The sequence below is a fragment of the Hyla sarda genome, chromosome 4 (assembly GCF_029499605.1).
Source record: "Hyla sarda isolate aHylSar1 chromosome 4, aHylSar1.hap1, whole genome shotgun sequence".
Lineage (NCBI taxonomy): Eukaryota > Metazoa > Chordata > Amphibia > Anura > Hylidae > Hyla > Hyla sarda.
Window position 1 is genome coordinate 47,313,518 of NC_079192.1, and position 25,673 is coordinate 47,339,190.

The 25,673-nt window shown below is 46.5% G+C and overlaps 2 protein-coding genes across 5 annotated transcripts in view; one reads left to right on the top strand and one right to left on the bottom strand.

The window, feature by feature from the left end:
* PRKACA (protein kinase cAMP-activated catalytic subunit alpha) overlaps window positions 1–25,673 on the top strand; it is a 170,027-nt gene that overhangs the window by 116,657 nt on the left and 27,697 nt on the right. The gene's annotated exons all lie outside the window — the stretch shown is intronic.
* LOC130367858 (mucin-17-like) overlaps window positions 1–25,673 on the bottom strand; it is a 74,906-nt gene that overhangs the window by 13,405 nt on the left and 35,828 nt on the right. For all 3 annotated transcript variants that reach the window (XM_056570748.1, XM_056570749.1, XM_056570747.1), the window contains exons 3-5: window positions 21,978–22,056; window positions 19,153–19,199; window positions 10,662–15,458 (exon numbers count right to left, since the gene is read on the bottom strand). In XM_056570748.1, the coding sequence (XP_056426723.1) occupies window positions 10,662–15,458; window positions 19,153–19,199; window positions 21,978–22,056 (4,923 nt within the window). The remainder of the gene's footprint in view (window positions 1–10,661; window positions 15,459–19,152; window positions 19,200–21,977; window positions 22,057–25,673) is intronic.

The window sequence follows — 25,673 nt, forward strand, 5'->3', positions numbered from 1 at the left end:
GCAAGGATCGTAGTCAGGGGCAACGGCAGAAGGTCTGGAATCACAGGCAAGGAACACACAAGGAACGCTTTCACTGGCACTAGGGCAACAAGATCCGGCGAGGGAGTGAAGGGGAAGTGAGGTGATATAGGGAAGTGCACAGGTGTAAACACTAATTGGAACCACTGCACCAATCAGCGGTGCAGTGGCCCTTTAAATCGCAAAGACCCGGCGCGCGCGCGCCCTAGGGAGCGGGGCCGCGCGCGCCGGGACAGAACTGACGGGGAGCGAGTAAGGTACGGGAGCCGGGGTGCGCATCGCGAGCGGGCGCTACCCGCATCGCGAATCGCATCCCGGCCGGAGGTGGTAACGCAGCGCCCCGGGTCCGTGGAACCGACCGGGGCGCTGCAGTGAGGGAAGTGTAGCGAGCGCTCCGGGGAGGAGCGGGGACCCGGAGCGCTCGGCGTAACAGTACCCCCCCCCTTGGGTCTCCCCCTCTTCTTGGGGCCTGAGAACCTGAGGATCAGACTTTTGTCCAGGATATTGTCCTCAGGTTCCCAGGACCTCTCTTCTGGACCACAACCCTCCCAATCCACTAAAAAAAAAGTTCTTCCCCTGACCTTTTTAGAGGCCAAAATCTCTTTGACAGAGAAGATGTCCGAGGAGCCGGAAACAGGAGTGGGAGGAACAGATTTAGGAGAAAAACGGTTGAGGATGAGAGGTTTAAGAAGAGAGACGTGAAAGGCATTAGGGATACGAAGAGAAGGAGGAAGAAGAAGTTTGTAAGAGACAGGATTAATTTGACACAAAACTTTAAAAGGACCAAGATAGCGTGGTCCCAACTTATAGCTCGGGACACGGAAACGGACATATTTAGCGGAGAGCCATACCTTGTCTCCAGGGGAAAAAATGGGAGGAGCTCTTCTTTTCTTATCTGCGAATCTCTTCATGCGAGAAGAAGCCTGTAAGAGAGAATTTTGGGTCTCTTTCCATATGGTGGAAAGATCACGAGAAATTTCATCCACAGCGGGCAGACCAGAGGGCAAGGGGGTAGGGAGGGGGGGAAGAGGGTGACGGCCGTACACCACGAAAAACGGAGATTTGGAGGAAGATTCAGAGATTCTGAAATTATACGAGAATTCGGCCCAAGGTAGAAGATCTGCCCAGTCATCCTGGCGGGAGGAAACAAAATGTCGTAAATAGTCACCCAAGATCTGGTTAATTCTCTCTACTTGTCCATTGGATTGAGGATGGTATGCAGAAGAAAAATTTAATTTAATCTTGAGTTGTTTACAGAGAGCCCTCCAGAATTTAGACACAAATTGGACGCCTCTATCCGAGACGATCTGTGTAGGCAACCCGTGAAGACGAAAAATGTGTACAAAAAATTGTTTAGCCAACTGAGGCGCTGAAGGAAGACCAGGAAGAGGGATGAAATGTGCCATTTTGGAGAATCGATCAACGACCACCCAAATAACAGTGTTGCCATGGGATGGGGGTAAGTCAGTAATAAAATCCATACCAATCAGAGACCAAGGTTGTTCGGGGACAGGTAGAGGATGAAGAAAACCAGCGGGCTTCTGGCGAGGAGTCTTATCCCGGGCACAGATAGTGCAGGCTCGCACAAAGTCCACCACATCAGTCTCTAGAGTCGGCCACCAATAGAAGCGAGAGATGAGTTGCACAGATTTCTTGATGCCCGCATGACCTGCGAGATGGGAGGAGTGACCCCATTTGAGGATCCCAAGGCGTTGGCGTGGAGAAACAAAGGTCTTTCCTGGAGGAGTTTGCCTGATGGAGGCTGGAGAAGTGGAAATCAGGCAGTCAGGAGGAATGATGTGTTGAGGAGAGAGTTCAATTTCAGAGGCATCTGAGGAACGAGAGAGAGCATCGGCCCTAATGTTTTTATCAGCAGGCCGAAAGTGAATTTCAAAATTAAATCGGGCAAAGAACAGAGACCACCTGGCCTGCCGAGGATTCAGCCGTTGGGCAGACTGGAGGTAGGAGAGGTTCTTGTGATCGGTGTAAATAATAACTGGAAATCTTGATCCCTCCAGCAGATGCCTCCATTCCTCAAGTGCTAATTTAATGGCTAGAAGCTCTCGATCCCCGATGGAGTAGTTCCTCTCCGCCGGAGAGAAGGTCCTGGAAAAAAAACCACAAGTAACAGCATGCCCGGAAGAGTTTTTTTGTAGAAGGACAGCTCCAGCTCCCACTGAGGAGGCATCAACCTCCAATAGGAAGGGTTTAGATGGGTCAGGTCTGGAGAGCACGGGAGCCGAAGAAAAGGCAGACTTGAGTCGTTTAAAGGCGTCTTCCGCTTGAGGAGGCCAAGACTTGGGATCGGCATTTTTTTTTGTTAAAGCCACAATAGGAGCCACAATGGTAGAAAAATGTGGAATAAATTGCCTGTAATAATTGGCGAACCCCAAAAAACGTTGGATGGCACGGAGTCCGGAGGGGCGTGGCCAATCTAAGACGGCAGAGAGTTTATCTGGGTCCATTTGTAGTCCCTGGCCAGAGACCAAGTATCCTAGAAAAGGAAGAGATTGGCATTCAAACAGACATTTCTCTATTTTGGCATAGAGTTGATTATCACGAAGTCTCTGAAGAACCATACGGACATGCTGGCGGTGTTCTTCAAGATTGGCAGAAAAAATCAGGATATCGTCCAGATATACAACAACACAGGAGTATAGTAGATCACGAAAAATTTCATTAACAAAGTCTTGGAAGACGGCAGGGGCGTTGCATAGACCAAAGGGCATGACCAGATACTCAAAGTGTCCATCTCTGGTGTTAAATGCCGTTTTCCATTCATCCCCCTCTCTGATGCGGATGAGATTATAAGCACCTCTTAAGTCCAGTTTGGTAAAAATATGGGCACCTTGGAGACGATCAAAGAGTTCAGAGATGAGGGGTAGGGGGTAGCGGTTCTTAACCGTGATTTTATTAAGACCGCGGTAGTCAATGCAAGGACGTAGAGAGCCATCTTTTTTGGACACAAAGAAAAATCCGGCTCCGGCAGGAGAGGAGGATTTACGGATAAAGCCCTTTTTTAAATTTTCTTGGACGTATTCAGACATGGCAAGAGTCTCTGGGACGGACAGAGGATAGATTCTGCCCCGGGGTGGAGTAGTGCCCGGGAGGAGGTCAATGGGACAATCATAAGGCCTGTGAGGAGGTAGAGTCTCAGCTTGTTTTTTGCAAAAAACGTCCGCAAAGTCCATATAGGCCTTAGGGAGACCGGTTACATGAGGAAGCACAGGGACACGGCAAGGTTTACTGGGAACCGGTTTTAAGCAGTCCTTGGAACAAGAGGGCCCCCAACTCTTGATCTCCCCAGTGGACCAATCCAGGATTGGGGAATGGAGTTGAAGCCAGGGAAGTCCAAGAAGGATTTCAGAAGTGCAATTGGGGAGGACCAACAGTTCAATCCTCTCGTGATGAGATCCGATGCACATTAGAAGGGGCTCCGTGCGGAAACGTATAGTACAGTCCAATCTTTCATTGTTTACACAATTGATGTAGAGGGGTCTGGCGAGACTGGTCACCGGGATGTTGAACCTGTTGACGAGAGAGGCTAAGATGAAATTTCCTGCAGATCCAGAGTCCAAGAAGGCCACAGCAGAGAAGGAGAAGGCAGAGGCAGACATCCGCACAGGCACAGTAAGACGTGGAGAAGCAGAGTAGACATCAAGGACTGTCTCACTTTTGTGCGGAGTCAGCGGACGTCTTTCCAGGCGGGGAGGACGGATAGGACAATCCTTCAGGAAGTGTTCGGTACTAGCACAGTACAGGCAGAGATTCTCCATGCGGCGTCGTGTCCTCTCTTGGGGTGTCAGGCGAGACCGGTCGACCTGCATAGCCTCCACGGCGGGAGGCACAGGAACAGATTGCAGGGGACCAGAGGAGAGAGGAGCCGGGGAGAAGAAACGCCTCGTGCGAACAGAGTCCATATCCTGGCGGAGCTCCTGACGCCGTTCGGAAAAACGCATGTCAATGCGAGTGGCAAGATGGATGAGTTCATGTAGGTTAGCAGGGATTTCTCGTGCGGCCAGAACATCTTTAATGTTGCTGGATAGGCCTTTTTTAAAGGTCGCGCAGAGTGCCTCATTATTCCAGGATAATTCTGAAGCAAGGGTACGGAACTGTACGGCATACTCGCCAACGGAAGAATTACCCTGGACCAGGTTCAACAGGGCAGTCTCAGCAGAAGAGGCTCGGGCAGGTTCCTCAAAGACACTTCGAATTTCCGAGAAGAAGGAGTGTACAGAGGCAGTGACGGGGTCATTGCGGTCCCAGAGCGGTGTGGCCCAAGCCAGGGCTTTTCCAGACAGCAGGCTGACTACGAAAGCCACCTTAGACCTTTCAGTGGGGAACTGGTCCGACATCATCTCCAAGTGTAATGAACATTGGGAAAGAAAGCCACGGCAAAACTTAGAGTCCCCATCAAATTTATCCGGCAAGGATAGTCGTATTCCAGAAGCGGCCACTCGCTGCGGAGGAGGTACAGGAGCTGGCGGAGGAGATGATTGCTGGAGCTGTGGTAGTAACTGTTGTAGCATAACAGTCAGTTGAGACAGCTGTTGGCCTTGTTGCGCAATCTGTTGTGACTGCTGGGCGACCACCGTGGTGAGGTCAGCGACAACTGGCAGAGGAACTTCAGCGGGATCCATGGCCGGATCTACTGTCACGATGCCGGCTGGCAGGTAGTGGATCCTCTGTGCCAGAGAGGGATTGGCGTGGACCGTGCTAGAGGATCGGTTCTAAGTCACTACTGGTTTTCACCAGAGCCCGCCGCAAAGCGGGATGGTCTTGCTGCGGCGGTAGTGACCAGGTCGTATCCCCTAGCAACGGCTCAACCTCTCTGGCTGCTGAAGATAGGCGCGGTACAAGGGAGTAGACAGAAGCAAGGTCGGACGTAGCAGAAGGTCGGGGCAGGCAGCAAGGATCGTAGTCAGGGGCAACGGCAGAAGGTCTGGAATCACAGGCAAGGAACACACAAGGAACGCTTTCACTGGCACTAGGGCAACAAGATCCGGCGAGGGAGTGAAGGGGAAGTGAGGTGATATAGGGAAGTGCACAGGTGTAAACACTAATTGGAACCACTGCACCAATCAGCGGTGCAGTGGCCCTTTAAATCGCAAAGACCCGGCGCGCGCGCGCCCTAGGGAGCGGGGCCGCGCGCGCCGGGACAGAACTGACGGGGAGCGAGTAAGGTACGGGAGCCGGGGTGCGCATCGCGAGCGGGCGCTACCCGCATCGCGAATCGCATCCCGGCCGGAGGTGGTAACGCAGCGCCCCGGGTCCGTGGAACCGACCGGGGCGCTGCAGTGAGGGAAGTGTAGCGAGCGCTCCGGGGAGGAGCGGGGACCCGGAGCGCTCGGCGTAACAGCTGGAACAAGTAACAAGTATCTGAAGTAACATGGAGACATGCAAAAAAATAATAGAACCTAGTAAGCAATGCAGAAAAAGCAAGCAATGGACCTCATTTACAATGCAACACAAAGGCTGCACTAAAGGGCAGTATATCTTGTTTTGGCGTCAAATTGTAGGCACTCCTAGTAAATACAGTGAAACCTCTTTGGGATGACCATCCAAAATTGCATCGAAAAGTGACTGTTATTTATAATGTATAGTGGACTAATAATCTGTCACACAAAATCTGGTTTGGGTAACAGGGGGTTTTCTGAAAGACGTGGTCTTTTGAAGAGATGTATTTATGGAGCAATGTGGCGTAGGTGCCCACTAGAAACATTTGGCATCAATTATATTTGTGCATACTATGCACGTAGATAGAAGATCCTACAGGGTTTAATAATGCAAAAAGTCTAGGTCCAACTTCTAAGCTATCCAGTAGAACTTATCTGGTAGGATAACCTTTTCTCTTCACTATACCACAATGTATTATCCTGGTTCCTTCTCATCAATAATCATGTATTACAAATTACAAAAAATATAACATGTTTTATGCAAAAAATTTGCAAAAATTACAGCTAAGGTCAATTGGTTGATGCACGTGCATGTGTTCTGTTGTAGATTTATAGCAGCACTCATGTCACGATGCCGGCTGGCAGGTAGTGGATCCTCTGTGCCAGAGAGGGATTGGCGTGGACCGTGCTAGAGGATCGGTTCTAAGTCACTACTGGTTTTCACCAGAGCCCGCCGCAAAGCGGGATGGTCTTGCTGCGGCGGTAGTGACCAGGTCGTATCCCCTAGCAACGGCTCAACCTCTCTGGCTGCTGAAGATAGGCGCGGTACAAGGGAGTAGACAGAAGCAAGGTCGGACGTAGCAGAAGGTCGGGGCAGGCAGCAAGGATCGTAGTCAGGGGCAACGGCAGAAGGTCTGGAATCACAGGCAAGGAACACACAAGGAACGCTTTCTCTGGCACTAGGGCAACAAGATCCGGCGAGGGAGTGAAGGGGAAGTGAGGTGATATAGGGAAGTGCACAGGTGTAACCACTAATTGGAACCACTGCACCAATCAGCGGTGCAGTGGCCCTTTAAATCGCAAAGACCCGGCGCGCGCGCGCCCTAGGGAGCGGGGCCGCGCGCGCCGGGACAGAACTGACGGGGAGCGAGTAAGGTACGGGAGCCGGGGTGCGCATCGCGAGCGGGCGCTACCCGCATCGCGAATCGCATCCCGGCCGGAGGTGGTAACGCAGCGCCCCGGGTCCGTGGAACCGACCGGGGCGCTGCAGTGAGGGAAGTGTAGCGAGCGCTCCGGGGAGGAGCGGGGACCCGGAGCGCTCGGCGTAACAGTACCCCCCCCCTTGGGTCTCCCCCTCTTCTTGGGGCCTGAGAACCTGAGGATCAGACTTTTGTCCAGGATATTGTCCTCAGGTTCCCAGGACCTCTCTTCTGGACCACAACCCTCCCAATCCACTAAAAAAAAAGTTCTTCCCCTGACCTTTTTAGAGGCCAAAATCTCTTTGACAGAGAAGATGTCCGAGGAGCCGGAAACAGGAGTGGGAGGAACAGATTTAGGAGAAAAACGGTTGAGGATGAGAGGTTTAAGAAGAGAGACGTGAAAGGCATTAGGGATACGAAGAGAAGGAGGAAGAAGAAGTTTGTAAGAGACAGGATTAATTTGACACAAAACTTTAAAAGGACCAAGATAGCGTGGTCCCAACTTATAGCTCGGGACACGGAAACGGACATATTTAGCGGAGAGCCATACCTTGTCTCCAGGGGAAAAAATGGGAGGAGCTCTTCTTTTCTTATCTGCGAATCTCTTCATGCGAGAAGAAGCCTGTAAGAGAGAATTTTGGGTCTCTTTCCATATGGTGGAAAGATCACGAGAAATTTCATCCACAGCGGGCAGACCAGAGGGCAAGGGGGTAGGGAGGGGGGGAAGAGGGTGACGGCCGTACACCACGAAAAACGGAGATTTGGAGGAAGATTCAGAGATTCTGAAATTATACGAGAATTCGGCCCAAGGTAGAAGATCTGCCCAGTCATCCTGGCGGGAGGAAACAAAATGTCGTAAATAGTCACCCAAGATCTGGTTAATTCTCTCTACTTGTCCATTGGATTGAGGATGGTATGCAGAAGAAAAATTTAATTTAATCTTGAGTTGTTTACAGAGAGCCCTCCAGAATTTAGACACAAATTGGACGTATTCAGACATGGCAAGAGTCTCTGGGACGGACAGAGGATAGATTCTGCCCCGGGGTGGAGTAGTGCCCGGGAGGAGGTCAATGGGACAATCATAAGGCCTGTGAGGAGGTAGAGTCTCAGCTTGTTTTTTGCAAAAAACGTCCGCAAAGTCCATATAGGCCTTAGGGAGACCGGTTACATGAGGAAGCACAGGGACACGGCAAGGTTTACTGGGAACCGGTTTCAAGCAGTCCTTGGAACAAGAGGGCCCCCAACTCTTGATCTCCCCAGTGGACCAATCCAGGATTGGGGAATGGAGTTGAAGCCAGGGAAGTCCAAGAAGGATTTCAGAAGTGCAATTGGGGAGGACCAACAGTTCAATCCTCTCGTGATGAGATCCGATGCACATTAGAAGGGGCTCCGTGCGAAAACGTATAGTACAGTCCAATCTTTCATTGTTTACACAATTGATGTAGAGGGGTCTGGCGAGACTGGTCACCGGGATGTTGAACTTGTTGACGAGAGAGGCTAAGATGAAATTTCCTGCAGATCCAGAGTCCAAGAAGGCCACAGCAGAGAAGGAGAAGGCAGAGGCAGACATCCGCACAGGCACAGTAAGACGTGGAGAAGCAGAGTAGACATCAAGGACTGTCTCACCTTTGTGCGGAGTCAGCGGACGTCTTTCCAGGCGGGGAGGACGGATAGGACAATCCTTCAGGAAGTGTTCGGTACTAGCACAGTACAGGCAGAGATTCTCCATGCGGCGTCGTGTCCTCTCTTGGGGTGTCAGGCGAGACCGGTCGACCTGCATAGCCTCCACGGCGGGAGGCACAGGAACAGACTGCAGGGGACCAGAGGAGAGAGGAGCCGGGGAGAAGAAACGCCTCGTGCGAACAGAGTCCATATCCTGGCGGAGCTCCTGACGCCGTTCGGAAAAACGCATGTCAATGCGAGTGGCAAGATGGATGAGTTCATGTAGGTTAGCAGGGATTTCTCGTGCGGCCAGAACATCTTTAATGTTGCTGGATAGGCCTTTTTTAAAGGTCGCGCAGAGTGCCTCATTATTCCAGGATAATTCTGAAGCAAGGGTACGGAACTGTACGGCATACTCGCCAACGGAAGAATTACCCTGGACCAGGTTCAACAGGGCAGTCTCAGCAGAAGAGGCTCGGGCAGGTTCCTCAAAGACACTTCGAATTTCCGAGAAGAAGGAGTGTACAGAGGCAGTGACGGGGTCATTGCGGTCCCAGAGCGGTGTGGCCCAAGCCAGGGCTTTTCCAGACAGCAGGCTGACTACGAAAGCCACCTTAGACCTTTCAGTGGGGAACTGGTCCGACATCATCTCCAAGTGTAATGAACATTGGGAAAGAAAGCCACGGCAAAACTTAGAGTCCCCATCAAATTTATCCGGCAAGGATAGTCGTATTCCAGAAGCGGCCACTCGCTGCGGAGGAGGTACAGGAGCTGGCGGAGGAGATGATTGCTGGAGCTGTGGTAGTAACTGTTGTAGCATAACAGTCAGTTGAGACAGCTGTTGGCCTTGTTGCGCAATCTGTTGTGACTGCTGGGCGACCACCGTGGTGAGGTCAGCGACAACTGGCAGAGGAACTTCAGCGGGATCCATGGCCGGATCTACTGTCACGATGCCGGCTGGCAGGTAGTGGATCCTCTGTGCCAGAGAGGGATTGGCGTGGACCGTGCTAGAGGATCGGTTCTAAGTCACTACTGGTTTTCACCAGAGCCCGCCGCAAAGCGGGATGGTCTTGCTGCGGCGGTAGTGACCAGGTCGTATCCCCTAGCAACGGCTCAACCTCTCTGGCTGCTGAAGATAGGCGCGGTACAAGGGAGTAGACAGAAGCAAGGTCGGACGTAGCAGAAGGTCGGGGCAGGCAGCAAGGATCGTAGTCAGGGGCAACGGCAGAAGGTCTGGAATCACAGGCAAGGAACACACAAGGAACGCTTTCTCTGGCACTAGGGCAACAAGATCCGGCGAGGGAGTGAAGGGGAAGTGAGGTGATATAGGGAAGTGCACAGGTGTAACCACTAATTGGAACCACTGCACCAATCAGCGGTGCAGTGGCCCTTTAAATCGCAAAGACCCGGCGCGCGCGCGCCCTAGGGAGCGGGGCCGCGCGCGCCGGGACAGAACTGACGGGGAGCGAGTAAGGTACGGGAGCCGGGGTGCGCATCGCGAGCGGGCGCTACCCGCATCGCGAATCGCATCCCGGCCGGAGGTGGTAACGCAGCGCCCCGGGTCCGTGGAACCGACCGGGGCGCTGCAGTGAGGGAAGTGTAGCGAGCGCTCCGGGGAGGAGCGGGGACCCGGAGCGCTCGGCGTAACAACTCATATTTCTCTGTAGGATAGTCATTTCTGTCCTCATCAGTTTGGGGCTCAGCTGCTTGACAAAGACCCCCGGGGGTCGAAACATTGCATGTTTACAGTAAGCTCTTCACCTATGGACTCTCGTGAGCATTCGTGAATGAGGTTCTGTTGGGTGTTAGGAAGTAATGTAAAGCAAGGCATTCATTCCCAACTCCTTGAATGACAAGCTACCATGATGCAATGCACAGATGAAGGAGGAGTTAATACCAACACATACACATCACATGATCTAATGCACAATTCACAACTATTGCACAGCACACAAACTACTCACAAATGACACATGTTGAACATTGACCTTAACGTTTTACGTTGAATAAAAGACACACGTATGACACATGCTTAAATAAAAACAGAGGTCACCAGTTGTACAAAATAAATCAGTGTTTATTATAATATTTGTAAAAAGAAAAAAACACATCTAATGGAGAAGGCGAAACATACTGGGAGTGGGGGGGGGGTTGTGAGCAGAAATATGTGAAGGAAAAGGTGATAGATGAAGTGATGTGTGGCTAACAGTGTGTATTGTTGAGTGTTACATCACTGGATTGTAACACCCCAGTCAATGTCTCAGCATGGTATGGTCCATAATCTCCTGCTCTAACTAGTGACGCTCATATAGGCTCTAAATTACTCCCTGCTTTTCTGAGAATTACGGTATCTTATTCCAAGCACTACACAGTCAGTCATCATTACCTCTTTGAGCTCCTCTTTCCTTTGCCGTCTCCTCATAGTCATGTTCTTTTGATTCAGTAGAAGCCATCATTTCCTTTTTTCGCACAATTTGGTTACTTTCTGAGGAGTCGTTGATGCTATGTGGGGAAGTACTTTGAGACTGGCCCTCGATGTCTACAATCTGGAGTGGGGGAGGAACACTCTTGTTTGAAGCAGGTGTACCAGCTGGAGTTTCTGATCCTTCTTCCTGTCCCATGTGGATACCCAAATCTGGGTCAGGTGTAAGCATGGTTTGTGGGGATGTAGCAGCATCATCTGAATGGGACTCCACACCAGAACTAGAATCTTCGTAAGTTCTCAGCTCTTCGGGAGTACTTGTCTCACTACTACTTTTTGCCGCCAGTTGGGGATCACTCAGTGTACTGCATACTGATGCCCTTTCCACCTGCTCTTCTTCTGCCTTCTGCTCCTCCTGCACCTCACCATCTTGATTTAGACTTGCAGGCCTGAGTGGTCTCTCTTCTGATTCTTCCTTAAAATCTGATAAGTCCTCTACCTTTAAAATCACCCATGGTTCCCTTTCAGCGTCTTGTGATTGATCTCTGGGATCGATGTTCTGCAATGGGTACATAGGGAGATCACTATCCTCAACATTCTGCTCTGTTGGCAGCACTGAGATAGAATATGTGGGTGGAGGAAATGTATGTAGGATAGGTGAAGCCTGATGGATTTCAGTAGAATTATTCTGCTTTAGGATTTCTGTAGGGTTGTTTTGATCTAGAACATTGGTAGTATTGTCTATTGTGAATGAATTTAATCTGGCATAACCTAATTCTGTCGGGGGCTTGTTTTCTTCTATATTTCTCTCTATGTCTTGGTTTGTGGTTGGATCCAAAGTCACATAGATATGTGGGTCTGATGATGATTTATCTAGATCTCTAACTTGCTCTAATTCTTTTGTACCATATGCATCCTCTGCTGAAGGCAAAGGTTCTGATGTCATCAGCTCTTCAGGTTGGTTTACATGATAGTCTATTGAATAGTATGTTTCTTCTTTTGTTGGAACCAGCATATTTCTTTCATCTTCAGATTCTTCTGGCTGTATCGGAACTTCATGTTTTATTGGTTCTTCTACTGAATCCAGTGGTGCCATGACATGAACGGGTGGATCATTCACTTCATCCGAGGTCTCAACAAATGCATTGTTTCCTGATGTCCATGACATTCCTGTTTCTGATTTTTCCATATAACCTCCATAATGTGGTAAATCTAGTGCAGTAGTGTTCATATTTCCTGGCTCTGCTGAAAATACAGCCCTATCCTCTGATGTTGTAAACATAGCTGTGTTCAATGGAGGTGTGGTAAAATCCTTAGGATAGTCCATTAATTCATGTATTGATGGATTTGTAGCCTCTTCATCATATTCTGCACTTTTGACCAGCTCTAATGAAGATTTTATTGGTTTCTCTGGGTAGTCAGCCACTTCCACAAAAGTAGTTTTAGACTCATCTGTGGATGTTAATGGTTCCTCTGGGGACAATACAGATTCCTGGACAGGCTGACCTAGTATTATTGGATTATTTGTATCCTCGACCTCTGCTGCTGCTGAGTCTAGCTGTTTTTCTGCTGCAGTCACATGTTCAGGCTCATGCATCATATGTAATGGTTCATGAAACAACGCCAACCTAACTGGAAGATTCTCATGAACTCCTTCTGGATCCATGTTTGCAGCTTTGTTTACATACTCTGATGATTCTACCATGGAAACTCCATGGATTTCTTCAGATTTTACTGGTTTTGTTGCATTAAAGTGTCCTTGTTGCTCCATTGCTTGGGTTTCTTCCTCTCCCTGCGTTGAGATAGCATTGCTTTCCTCCTTAACGAGTTCATGTGGCACAGTATCTTCTAGTGACACAAGATATGGATTTGATTCTAGCAATTCTCTCGGAGACCGTGACCCTTCTAATCTTATTGTTTCTTCAGTTTCTGTTAGTGGGTGATATGAAGACACTATGTCTAAATGATTCAGTGGTTCCAATGTAGAGTTCAACAATAACAGTGATTCTCCCCCTAAACTTGGGTTTGCTTCATCTAAAGACCGTATTGAATCCTTTGTCAACATTGTTTCTTCCCGTGCATCTATGACTTCCTCAGCTGCAGACTGTTGTGATTCTTCTTTTAAATTATTCTGTGGTTCTAATGTGGACTTTAGCAATACCAGTGGCTCTTCACCAGAAGGTGGGCCTGCTTCAAGTGAAGATGGTTGTGAATCCTTTGTCAACATTGGTTCTTCCTGTGAAGATTTGGCTTCTTCAGCTGAAGACAGTCTTGATTCCTCTTCTTCTAAACGATTCAGTGGTTCTAATGTGGACTTCAGCAATGTTAGTGGTTGTCCTCTTGAAGATGGATCTACTGCAGCTAAAGAATGAAGTGGTTCATTTGACAACATTGGTTCTTCCCATAAATTATTACCTTCTTTAGCTGCAAGCTCTCCTGAGTCTTCTGTCATTGGTTCATCTTGTAAAGAATTGACTGCTTCAGCTGAAGACTCTAGTGATTCCACTGAAAACATGGGTTCATCCTGTGAAGGTTTGACTTCTGCAGCTAAACTGTGTAAGGGTTCTACAGGAACCATTGCTTCTTCTTTGGAAGATTGAAATGAATATTCAATCGGTTCCATAAACAACTTTGGGTCTTCAGAAAGTCTTTCTTCATCTAAATACGGTACTTCCTCTGAATGTTTACCTTCAGATGAAGATTGTGGTATTTCATCCAATGGCATTTGTTTCTCCAAATATGTATTTGATTCTTCTGCATTTATTATATTATCTCCAAAACGTTCCTCTGGAGTGTTGATTTCTTTCCTTGAACATATGTCTGGTTTAATTGAAAATGTATCTGTCTCCTTTGGCTCAGCTTGAGCCATATTGCATGTTACTTCTTCCATATTTAGTTGTTCTGAGGAAGGCATTCTCTTCTCCAATGTTTGTTCTTCATCTTTTAAAACATCCGCTTCATCTTCTGAAGGTGTTAATTCCTCAGTTGAAGATGTAAGTAGTCCTATCGGAGTGTGTGGATCAATAGGTGATACGTCAAAGTGATCTAAAGTATTTGATGACTTTCTTTGTTCTTCCTTTACCAGTGCACCTTTCTGTTCTGCAGGCTCCAGCTCATCATCTGTCAGGGTAACTTCGTCTAATGGTGTAACTTGCTCTAAAGAAGATGTCACAACATCTTCTAATGGTTCAGTACTTTCCACTGGAAACGGTTCTTCATTTAAGGGTTTGATCTGGGTTTTGTCAGATTGATTTAAATTGGTTCCATGATCCATAAAAGATAGTTGTTCTTCGTCTGTGTGTCTATTTTCTAATAAAAGATCAATTGTCTGCTTTGGAGGATCAATGGAGGATAGAACATTGTAATCTTCACTTACATCATTGACTACATGACCTGTAGATAAAGCTCCTTCGCTCACTTCTGTCATTTCCATTTTTTTCTCCAAGGAATTGTCAGTCCCTGTAGAATATATGGCTAGTTCACGAGGAGACCTTGGAACATTTACTTGTTTGTCATAAGATTTTTCACTTTGTTGCTCGTCATAGAAAGGTTCGGCTGATAGGATTAAAGGCTCTGACATTTGTTGTTCTGTAATTGAAGGATTAACTTCCTCCTCTGTAACTTGTTTTGTGGAAGACTTTACTCCTTGAGTAAAAGATATGAATAGCTGAGCCTCTTTATCCTGTGAAAGTGTTTCGGCTGAAACTTTCTCAGTCACTGATGTGGATTCATTGATGCATAAAGGCAGCTCAGACTGTTTTAATATTTCTTCCTCCATTTTCACATCATTGTGTGTGGTATTTTCTATGGCATAATTCACAGGTACAGCTACCACTTCCTCTACTATATTAAGTGGTTCATGAGACTTATCCAATTCAGCCATTTTTTCGTTTTTTCTCGTTTCTGCATTATCAGCTTCTGAATCAATGACTTGTAGATACTCGGCTGAGAGAGTTTCACCAATTTCAGTTTGTACTGGTGTAGCTTCAGCGTATTGTTCTTTTTCTGCTTTCCGAACCAGAGGAGACGATTTTGCTGGTTTGATTGCGGTAGGTACACTGTTTACCTGTTTAGCTGGCACAGATGTTGCTTTACTTGTGGTTGGTAATCTCTTGCCTACTTTAACTTGGTTAGTTAGAGACATCGTGTTCCCCGGTGGTTTTGCAGGTGTAGCATTACGTGGCTTAGTTGGAGCAGATGATGTATTCAATGGTTTAATGGGGGATGTAGGTGTTTTTGTCACTTTGGTTGAAACTGCTGTAGGCCTTTGCGGCCTAACCAATGGAGATGCTGTCTTAACAGGAGTTGAAGTCGTGGCACCTTGTTTATTAGATGCCATTGGGCTTTTAGTTGCTTTTGTAGATGATGATGTAGCATTAGCAGGCTTTTCTGGTGGAGGCACAATCTGTTTTGGCTTATGAGAAATCGAGTTCGCTTTTAAAATTTTGGTTGGGCTCGATGCAGTGGCTAGTGGCTTGGATGGCACAGATGCACTACTTTCTGGCTGAAGGCACAATGTCTTATCTTTTGGCACTGATCCATTTTCAGGAAGTTTGCCCACTTCCCTTTTAGCAATTCCGCTCCGTTTTAAGGGCGTAGTGTTCCCTCCTTCCTGTCCAGGTTTAGGCTTATTGAGCTGGGCTCCTTCGGCAGTTTTCTTGGCAGCTTCATGTTTTGTGACTAATAGGGATGCCGTCTGTTGAGCTCCATTCTGGGGGCGAGTCATCTGCTTGGCTGGGGGTTTGATTGGAGATGCTGGATCTGTAGAAATATAAATTCAGTTATTGCATGGCTTGCAAGGAAATGTTAGGGACCACGTTTTATAAAAATAGTATTTACTGTGTCAATAATAATTAGGATGGAGGTATCAATTCATGAAGAACATTAACGGGATATTCCTGTTCAAAAAAATTGTAACATATTCAAGAGAGAGGACATTGCTGCAAGATTGTAGCAGTATCTGGGAGTATACAGCTCCACTCCAGTCACTCTGATACACCTGTGCAGCGGACCTGCCGGCACCGCCCGGCTTCCAGCAGCAAGGTCCACACAGAAAACGAATGTCCAGCACTAGGTATTCAGGTACAATCTCTCATTGGGATATAATGGGATAAAAACAGGTACAAGGAAACCTCGGACGCGTTTCACTGCGTGAAACTTGTCCAAGGTTTCCTTGTACCTGTTTTTATCCTGTTATATCATAATAAAGCGCAAGATATTGTACCTGAATACCTAGTGCTGGACATTTGTTTTCTATGTGGACGTTACTGCAAGATTGGTGGGAAACCACCAGAATGTGGACCTCCGTTTCCTGTTTACTCATAGCAGAAATCCAGTGCTAGTGGAGAGAGAGTCACTGTACTGCTCATTTTCTACTCTATGGCACTGATGGGCATTACTGCTATTTAATTCTGTTGGGACTATCGCTGATCTAGCAGATATGATAATTCCATCTAGACCACATTACACCTTTATGGCTCAACTTACATTTCTCTTAGCATGATATTTCTCTAAGAGATAGACATTGTAGAGGGGGAAACCCCACTTAAAACCCCATTCACTGAGCCAGAGAAGACTGGTGATGCAAACGTGGCAATCTTGGCCCATTCATTCATGCACTATTACATGGAGGAACCATTCAAGTGAATGTTTTTCATACTGATTTTCCCCTGTTGACCAGCCTAGGTGTACCCCTGCAGATCACAGCTGATCCCCAAAAATTTGTGAAGCCAAACCCACAGCAATAAGCCAATCCTCTGCTTCAATAGAGAAAGGGGTTGTCATGTTGAGTTAGCTTTGGATTTTTGCTCTTCTGGTCCAACCTAGGGAACATTTTTATACAATTGCCTGCACAAGCTCAACATTTGAAACCTCAATTCACTTACAGTCATGGCCGTAAATGTTGGCACCCCTGAATTTTTTCTAGTAAAGGAAGTATTTCTCACAGAAAAGGATTGCAGTAACACATGTTTTGCTATACACATGTTTGTTCCCTTTGTGTGTATTGGAACTAAACCAAAAAAAGCAAATTGGACATAATGTCACACAAAACTCCAAAAATGGGCTGGACAAAATTATTGGCACCCTTTCAAAATTGTGGAAAAATAAGATTGTTTCAAGCATGTGATGTGCCTTTAAACTCACCTGGGGCAAGTAACAGGTGTGGGCAATATAAAAATCACACCAGAAAGCAGATAAAAAGGAGAGAAGTTAAATTAGTCTTTGCATTGTGTGTCTGTGTGTGCCACACTAAGCATGGACAACAGAAAGAGGAGAAGAGAACTGTCTGAGGACTTGAGAACCAAAATTGTGGAAAAATATTAACAATCTCAAGGTTACAAGTCCATCTCCAGAGATCTAGATTTGCCTTTGTCCACAGTGCACAACATTATCAAGAAGTTTGCAACCCATGGCACTGTAGCTAATCTCCCTGGTCATGGACGGAAGAGAAAAATGTATTAAAGGTGTCAACGCAGGATAGTCCCGATGGTGGATAAGCAGCCCCAAACAAGTTCCAAAGATATTCAAGCTGTCCTGCAGGCTCAGGGAGCATCAGTGTAAGCGCGAACTATCCATCGACATTTAAATGAAATGAAACACTATGGCAGGAGACCCAGGAGGACCCCACTGCTACACAGAGACATAAAAAAGCAAGACTACATTTTGCCAAAATGAACTTGAGTAAGCTAAAATCCTTCTGTGAAAACTTCTTGGGGACAGATGAGACCAATATAGAGATTTTTGGTAAAACACATAATTCTACTATTTACCGAAAACGGAATGAGGCCTAAAAAGAAAAGAACGCAGTACCTACAGTGAAATATGGTGGAGGTCTAATGATGTTTTGGGGTTGTTTTGCTGCCTCTGGCACTGGGTGCCTTGAATGTGTGCAAGACATCATGAAATCTGAGGATTACCAACGGATTTTGGGTCACACTGTACAGCCCAGTGTCAGAAAGCTGGGTTTTGCGTCCAGCAGGACAATGACCCCAAACATACGTCAAAAAGCCCCCAGAAATCGATGGCAACAAAGTGCTGGAGAGTTCTGAAGTGGCAGCAATGAGTCCAGATCTAAATCCCACAGAACACCTGTGGGGAAATCTTAAAATTGCTGTTGGGAAAAGGCGCCTTCCAATAAGAGAGACCTGGGGCAGTTTGCAATGGAAGAGTGGTCCAACATTCCGGCTGAGAGGTGTAAGGAGCTTATTGATGGTTATGGGAAGCGACTGATTTCGTTAATTTTTTCCAAAGGGTGTGCAACCAAATATTAAGTTAAGGGTGCCAATAATTTTGTCCAGCCTATTTCTGGAGTTTGGTGTGACTACATGTCCAATTTGCTGACACCCCCTCCCCTTTTATTTATTTATTTTTTGTTTAGTTCCAATACACACAAAGGAAATAAACATGTGTATAGCAAAACGTGTTACTGCAATCCTTTTCTGAGAGAAATACTTCATTTTCTAGAATAATTTCAGGGGTGCCATGTACCAGAATTTCAGATGTATTCATGTACCAGAATGGGGGCATGTTACAAGTTTTAAACACATTTGGTTTAAGGATTGTTGCCTAATTTTGGAAATAAAAAAAACTATTGCTTGGAGATTGGTAGGACAAAAGTTTGAAGATTTTAGATATTGAATTACACATCTAATGTTACTCTAATATTTCATAGATGATCTGTTACCTATTGGAGGTAGGATTACTTTAGGATAGGCCATCAATAGTATTATACACCTGTGACCTCCACTAATGCAGAACACTGTAGCACCTGACATAGGTGATGTTAATGTGTGTAGGGTTGCGTCTAGTTCTGCAGCTCAATCATTTCATGTAAATGGGGCTCCAGTAAGCACTGTTGCCCCTTTTTTCACCTATAAAGTGGTTCTAGGAGTGGGAGTACAATGTAATTTTAAAACTTTCTCATGTTTTAAAGAGGATGTTTAGGCAAAAAAAAAATGCTCTCAGGCTGGTTTGTTGTATGCAAATATAAAAAATAGGCATGCTGGTGCTCCCAGGCCTCCGCTGGTCTCCACTTCTGCACTTCTTCCGGTACCTGTGCTGTCCTGACTTCACAGGACCCGCCTGCTTAGCCAATCAATGACTAAGGAAGGACAGCGCTGCAGCCACTGATTGCCTGAACAGGCAGGTCCTGTGGGGTGAGGACAGCACAGGAAGCAGAAAAAGCAGACCTTAGTGGAAGACCAGGAGCACTGGCTGCAGCTGAAGGAAACGGAAGGAGGTGAGTATAGAATGTTTATTTTTACAGCCTTGGAGCAATTTTTGTTAAATTTACGCAGACAGCCCCTTTAAATTGTGGTTTAAGGATGTAGATTACATCTATTCTACAGAGCTGCTGATTCCACCAAATTTTCAGCTCAGTGTTTGTCCAGTTTTAGAACCTGTAATGTAACCTTTGTGATTGGTCTCCAGAGATCTGAAATTGATACTGACTTACCTTTCTGTGTGACCATTCTGGATTTGATGGGTGAAGCAGCTACAGACCTGTAACATGGATGAAGTATATTTACCACTGTGCATGAAGCCATAGATGTTTATCAAATAATGTGAATATAAATGTCATTTGCATTTTGAGATAAATTTGTCTTTTGTCTTCAATTCATGTGTTGCACTGTTTAACATTTAAAGCATTTTAGGAAGTCTGCCCCTATGTTTTTATATAGTCACCTGACTAATAGGAGACAAAAACAGTTTTCAATAAAGCAAAAGTCCTTTTACAACCTCTCTCTCCATTGGTATCAGGCAGTCAGATCATTTATCAAGTAAAAAAAAGAATAATAATTTACGTTGTGAATGCGCCACTGTCAGTCACTAGAGCAATCTCCCTGCTGCGCCAGGTAGCCCTGTGTATCTGCTGGTAGCAGTGAATTTCGTGCAGCTCGCTCTAGTGACTGACATCGGTGTATCCACAGTGTGAAGCATGCTGCGGATGCACTACTTTTGACCTGACCATAAGGGTGTTTTCACACGTACAGTATCTTTCGTAGATGATGATGCTGCAGATTTGAAACTGTGTTTAGTCATTTAGTTTACATTGAACTCTGCAGTATAAAATCTGCTGCTTTAAAACCTGTGCATCACAAATGTGCAGGATACTGTATGTGTGCATACACCTTTGAAGCGAATTTGTGACCCAAAAAATGGGTATGAAACTGCCGGCACTGTTATATACAATGCAATAAAACAGTGAATTCGGGTAGAAAAACAGACATGGTGCACATCTACAATCTTGTACAATGATCTGACTGCCTCTCAGCACAATATCAAAAACTAACAGGTTGTTAGTATACATTTTTGATCAAAAAGTACAAGCCCACTCGCCACGTCAAGGCCACCTATTTAGAGTGGGTCCCTAACGTCCCTAGCATAAAATGGCGCAGCACCGAGCGGCGACCACCACCGCCGCCACACCAATGCCCACAGGGGGGAACGACCCACCGGCAGAGCGGCCCCAATGCCACTCAAACCAGTCTATGGGCCGCACCCCCCCCCCCCCCCGCAGACACGGCGCCACGGCAGTAACGGACACCGCACAGCACCACACCAGTGTGAACAAGGTGTAATGGCTCACTTACCATGCTCTCCCAGTCAGACTGGGAGGCTGCTAGGAAAGAAATGACCCATGTGTAGCTAACTACTACTTATATAGGGTTGGGCTGAGGGGGTGGGGAAGAGTGCAGACAACATGTTCAAAAAAAAAGAGGGGATAGAAATCACAGTGTGAATTCGGGTAGAAAAACAGACATGGTGCACATCTACAATCTTGTACAATGATCTGACTGCCTCTCAGCACAATATCAAAAACTAACAGGTTGTTCGGTGTCCGTTGCTGCCGTGGCGCCGTGTCTGCGGGGGGGTGCGCCCATAGACTGGTTTGAGTGGCATTGGGGCCGCTCTGCCGGTGGGTCGTTCCCCCCTGTGGGCGTTGGTGTCGCGGCGGTGGTGGTCGCCGCTCGGTGCTGCGCCATTTTATGCTAGGGACGTTAGGGACCCACTCTAAATAGGTGGCCTTGACGTGGCGAGTGGGCTTGTACTTTTTGATCAAAAATGTATACTAACAACCTGTTAGTTTTTGATATTATGCTGAGAAGCAATCAGATCATTATACAAGATTGTAGATGTGCACCATGTCTGTTTTTCTACCCGAATTCACACTGTGATTTCTATCCCCTCTTTTTTCTTTGTTTGAACATGTTGTCTGCACTCTTCCCCACCCCCTCAGCCCAACCCTATATAAGTAGTAGTTAGCTACACATGGGTCATTTCTTTCCTAGCAGCCTCCCAGTCTGACTGGGAGAGCATGGTAAGTGAGCCATTACACCTTGTTCACACTGGTGTGGTGCTGTGCGGTGTCCGTTGCTGCCGTGGCGCCGTGTCTGCGGGGGGGTGCGGCCCATAGACTGGTTTGAGTGGCATTGGGGGCGCTCTGCCGGTGGGTCGTTCCCCCCTGTGGGCGTTGGTGTCGCGGCGGTGGTGGTCGCCGCTCGGTGCTGCGCCATTTTATGCTAGGGACGTTAGGGACCCACTCTGGATAGGTGGCCTTGACGTGGCGAGTGGGCTTGTACTTTTTGATCAAAAATGTATACTAACAACCTGTTAGTTTTTGATATTATGCTGAGAAGCAATCAGATCATTATACAAGATTGTAGATGTGCACCATGTCTGCTTTTCTACCCGAATTCACAATGCAATAAAAGAATAGAGCGTATACCTGTGCATCTTGTGTGCGTGTCTTTATTGCTAATTTTTTCGTCCATTCAAGTGTCATAGAGGCGGGGCCAACAGTCTGCTGTGCCCTAGGGCTCTCCTCCTGCTCCCTCATAGACATGCAGGGTCAGCTTACTTGGTCAGCTAGGGTAGCTTTTCATACTCACTGTGATAAGTTAACCGGTGGCTTCAGGAGCTCACCATACCTGCGCTGCTAGGCGAAACAACATCTAATGCGTGGGCTCCACTCTCTAACCTTGTCCCTGTCTATCAAGGAGCGAGAGATTGAGAGCGCAAAGGCGTAGCGGCCTTAGGGAACAGACCCTAGGCCCCGCCTCTGTGACACTTGAATGGCTAAAAAATACTTAATTATTAATAAAAAATAAATACAAGTATAAGTCACAGGTATATTCTGTATTATTGCATTGTATTTACAGTGCTCACTGTTTCATATCCATTTTCTGGTTAACAAATTGGCTTTTTAACCACCTATTATTTGATCCTATGTCCAATTGTCCCTTATATCATTGACTCGCAGTTCGCAGAGCATCTTACCTGATGGAGCTGCTCTTTGCAGCATTTGCTTCCTTTACTGCAGTTGCCCCTTTTGTTGCTGCAGGCTTAGGCGTTGGCCCTGTCCAAAAAACAATTTTAAATGTTACAGATATACTACAGCAGGTAGAGATCATATGGAGCTAGCACTGCAATTGTCAATAAGAGAATGGTCTTCTGTGTAGGCCAGTGGCTCCAAACTACGGCCCTCCAGTTGTTGCAAATCTACAACTCCCAGCATCCCCGGACAGCCATGACTAAAACACTGAAGAAGTGCACATTTTTCTATACTCTGTCTATGTAGATTCTACTTGGCTTAAAAATACTGATGCAAAATACTGACCTTACTGCTGTGTGAAAGTGGCCTAAGGCTGGGCATACAAATATAATCAATGAATAATCAACACAAGGTATTTCTCCCAACCCCCGCTCCATAAATGTGCTGGGTATAGTGGGCATTTGTACTGAGTGCATAGAGGGTAGAAGCTGCTTTCGGGTACCTCTACTGGAGGCTTATCTCTCCTGAGCTCTGAAGGATCGGGCATGTTGAAATTCAGGGCTTGTTTGTTAGTCGGAGGCCCCCATATACATTATATGGTCACTTGTGCCCACCAAAATGGACCCAGTTGAGCCAACGTTAATCTTGTGTATGGACAGCTCAAAGCTGGCTGAACATACAAGACTTTGATCAACCAGAATGTGGCCAATCTATCGTTCATACGTACGGGGTGCCGGACAGCAGATTGTGGGGGGTCCCAGCGGTCGGACCTCTTGCGATCAGACACTTATTTAATATCCTGGGGATTAGATGTAATGTATCGGAGTTCCCCTTTAATTGCTTGGTATAGCTTTGCGAGCTCCCATTCTCCCACCTCCCCACCACATATCATTATATTTCCCACTCCGGCTCCACAGCACCCGTCTCCAGTGCGAGGCCCATTGCAATGTGATTCTACGGCGCTGATTCACTGGAGACGGGTGCTATAGAGACAGAGTGGGAAGAACAGGCGCTCAGAGAACTATTTTGGTGGCAAATTTAAAAGTAATTTGTAAAAATTTTAATTTTAAATCACCCTTTAGGTTTAGGAATAAAGCCCTACAAGCGCTGTGTATGTCCCTGGATGTCATACGAGTCGATACAGTAGGTATTTACAGTACGCAAAGATTTAATTGGATTGGCGGTGAGCAGATGCAGCCACAGAATGAACACTTTTATTAACCTATTATTAAGGTAATGGGATAAATAGTTGGACATGGATCTATGTAGCGTGCCGTTCACATTTCAGGCTGCTGACCTAGTATGACAGTCGCCTCTCCATAATGCAGAGAAAATCAATAATATGTAATGGGATGCTACAGATCTAGACAGACACTCCTGCTACAATAATAAGATGCCCTAAAGTACTAATAAGATGTTACAGAGGTAATACAATATTTATGAGCTGGCTGGCTGGCTGCAGGGGGGCATATATATTTCAGAGATACTGTAGGTCATGGTCTTAAGGCATTTTTTAGGGTCTGAAAGCTTAAGAATATATTACAAGGATTACATGGAAGCCAAGAATAAGGAATTGCAATAAAACATTAAGAGTGTAATAAGGCTGTCAACTGGTGGCAGAAAGTTAAACATATTTGTAAATTACTTCTATTAAAAAAATCTTAATCCTTCCTGTACTTATTAGCTGCTGAATACTACAGAGGAAATTATTTTCTTTTTGGAATGCTCTCTGATGACATCACGAGCGCAGTTCTCTCTGCTGACGTTATTATAATAAGAATAACGCTTTATTTATTGTTGTCCTTAGTGGGATTTGAACCCAAGTCCCCAGCACTGCAAGGCAGCAGTGCTAACCACTGAGCCACCATGCTGCCCTTAGCATACATCTGCTATGCATCTGCTCTGCACGGTTGCTAAAATGGACAGAGATGTCAGCAGAGAGCACTGTGCTCGTGATGTCATCAGTGTTCCGAAAAGAAAGGAATTTCCTCTGTAGTATTCAGCAGCTAATAAGTACTGGAAGGATTAAGATTTTTTTAATAGAAGTAATTTACAAATATGTTTAACTTTCTTCCACCAGTTGATTTAAAAGAAAAAAGGTTTTCACCGGAGTACCCCTTTAAATAGCATCGGCTGATGTAATGCTAACATAATAACATTCCATCCTCCTGTGACCTAAAGTCTGAGCGTATTATGACACCAGTCCATACTCAAGACTTCAGATCTACCTATGAAATTGCAATAACACTATAGTGCTGCACTCCATGGGATTTTTTCTATGGTGGTGCCACTAGTACAGCTTACGCATGGTACCATAGAGGCTCCCAATGGAACAAACAAGTACTCTATCACGCCTACAAATCTGTAGACTCTTAGGCTAGGTTCACACTACGGAATCTCTGGGCAGAATTTCTGATGGAGATTTAGCTGGCGGCACTAGGACCGCACGGACTGCATTGCCGTCCCCATAGACGGCAATGCATTTCTGGGTAGATCTTTTGGGAGATCTGCTCAGAAATGCATTGACATCTATGGGAGATGTCCGGCAGAAATTCTGCCCAGTGAGCCCAGATCTCCGGCAGAAATTCTGCCCAGAAATTCCACAGTGTGAACCTAGCCTTACTGCTCTTATGGATTATCTCTACAATTGCCATAAGTCATAAAGGGGTATTCCGCCCCTAGACATGTTATCCCCTATGTAAAGGACAGGGGATAAGATGTCTGATCACCGGGGTCCTGCCGCTGGGGAACCCCACGATCTCTATATAGCACCCGGCGGTCGTGACATCGTGGCCACGCCCCTTGTGATGTCACACCACGCCCCCTCAATGCAAGTCTATGGGAGGGGGCGTGGTGGCAGATACGCCCCCTCCCATAGACTTGCATTGAGGGGGTGTGGTGTGATGTCCAGAGGGGTGTGACCGTGACATCACGATCTCCCACCGCCCGCTCCAAGCGTTCGGAAAAAACTGTTGGGGCAGCGGAGTACCCCTTTAACCCCATGATGATGTGAAATTATTGACACTTTTCAAACATAGGTACCTTGGGCTGACCCAAAGATATTGGATCTAAAGGCCCACTCTAGTTATACTAATAGTCCTATTTGTATTCTCAGGAAGAACAATATAGGCATTCCACTGTCTGATGGGGCTATCTAATGCATAATTCATCATATGTTCTTTTGTGGAGATGACCGCCGGATAAGGGGTTGGTAGAGTAAAGGCCCCATGCACATTGTAAAAAAAGTTGACAGGACTAGACAACTGGTTAATTTGTATAGATGAAGAAGAATCTGGTATGTTGGATTTCAGCAGCACAATCTTTTTTTTTTCTTGGAGAGATGAGCCACTGCTAGAGTAGTCTGCCAACAGCTTACCCCGCCTATCTCTCTATTTGGAACCACTTAACACTTTGCCAAGCTGAAAGTTCATGTGCATAGAGGGATCTTGAAAGTTTGTTGTCCGTCCGACAGCTATCGAATATGTATGTGTACCCTAAATGGGCACTGTCACTTTAAAATACTTTTGACAAGTCCTGAAGACAAGTCATTGATCATTCAGGGTCTCAGTTTTAAGACCCTGCTGATCGATAGATATAACTGCTTAAATGGGCTTTGTCAGATACAAAAACTTTTGATATGTTGTAAAGCATGTATAATCAATAGGTTTTGCAATTGCCTTCATTAGAAAATTTTCAGTATT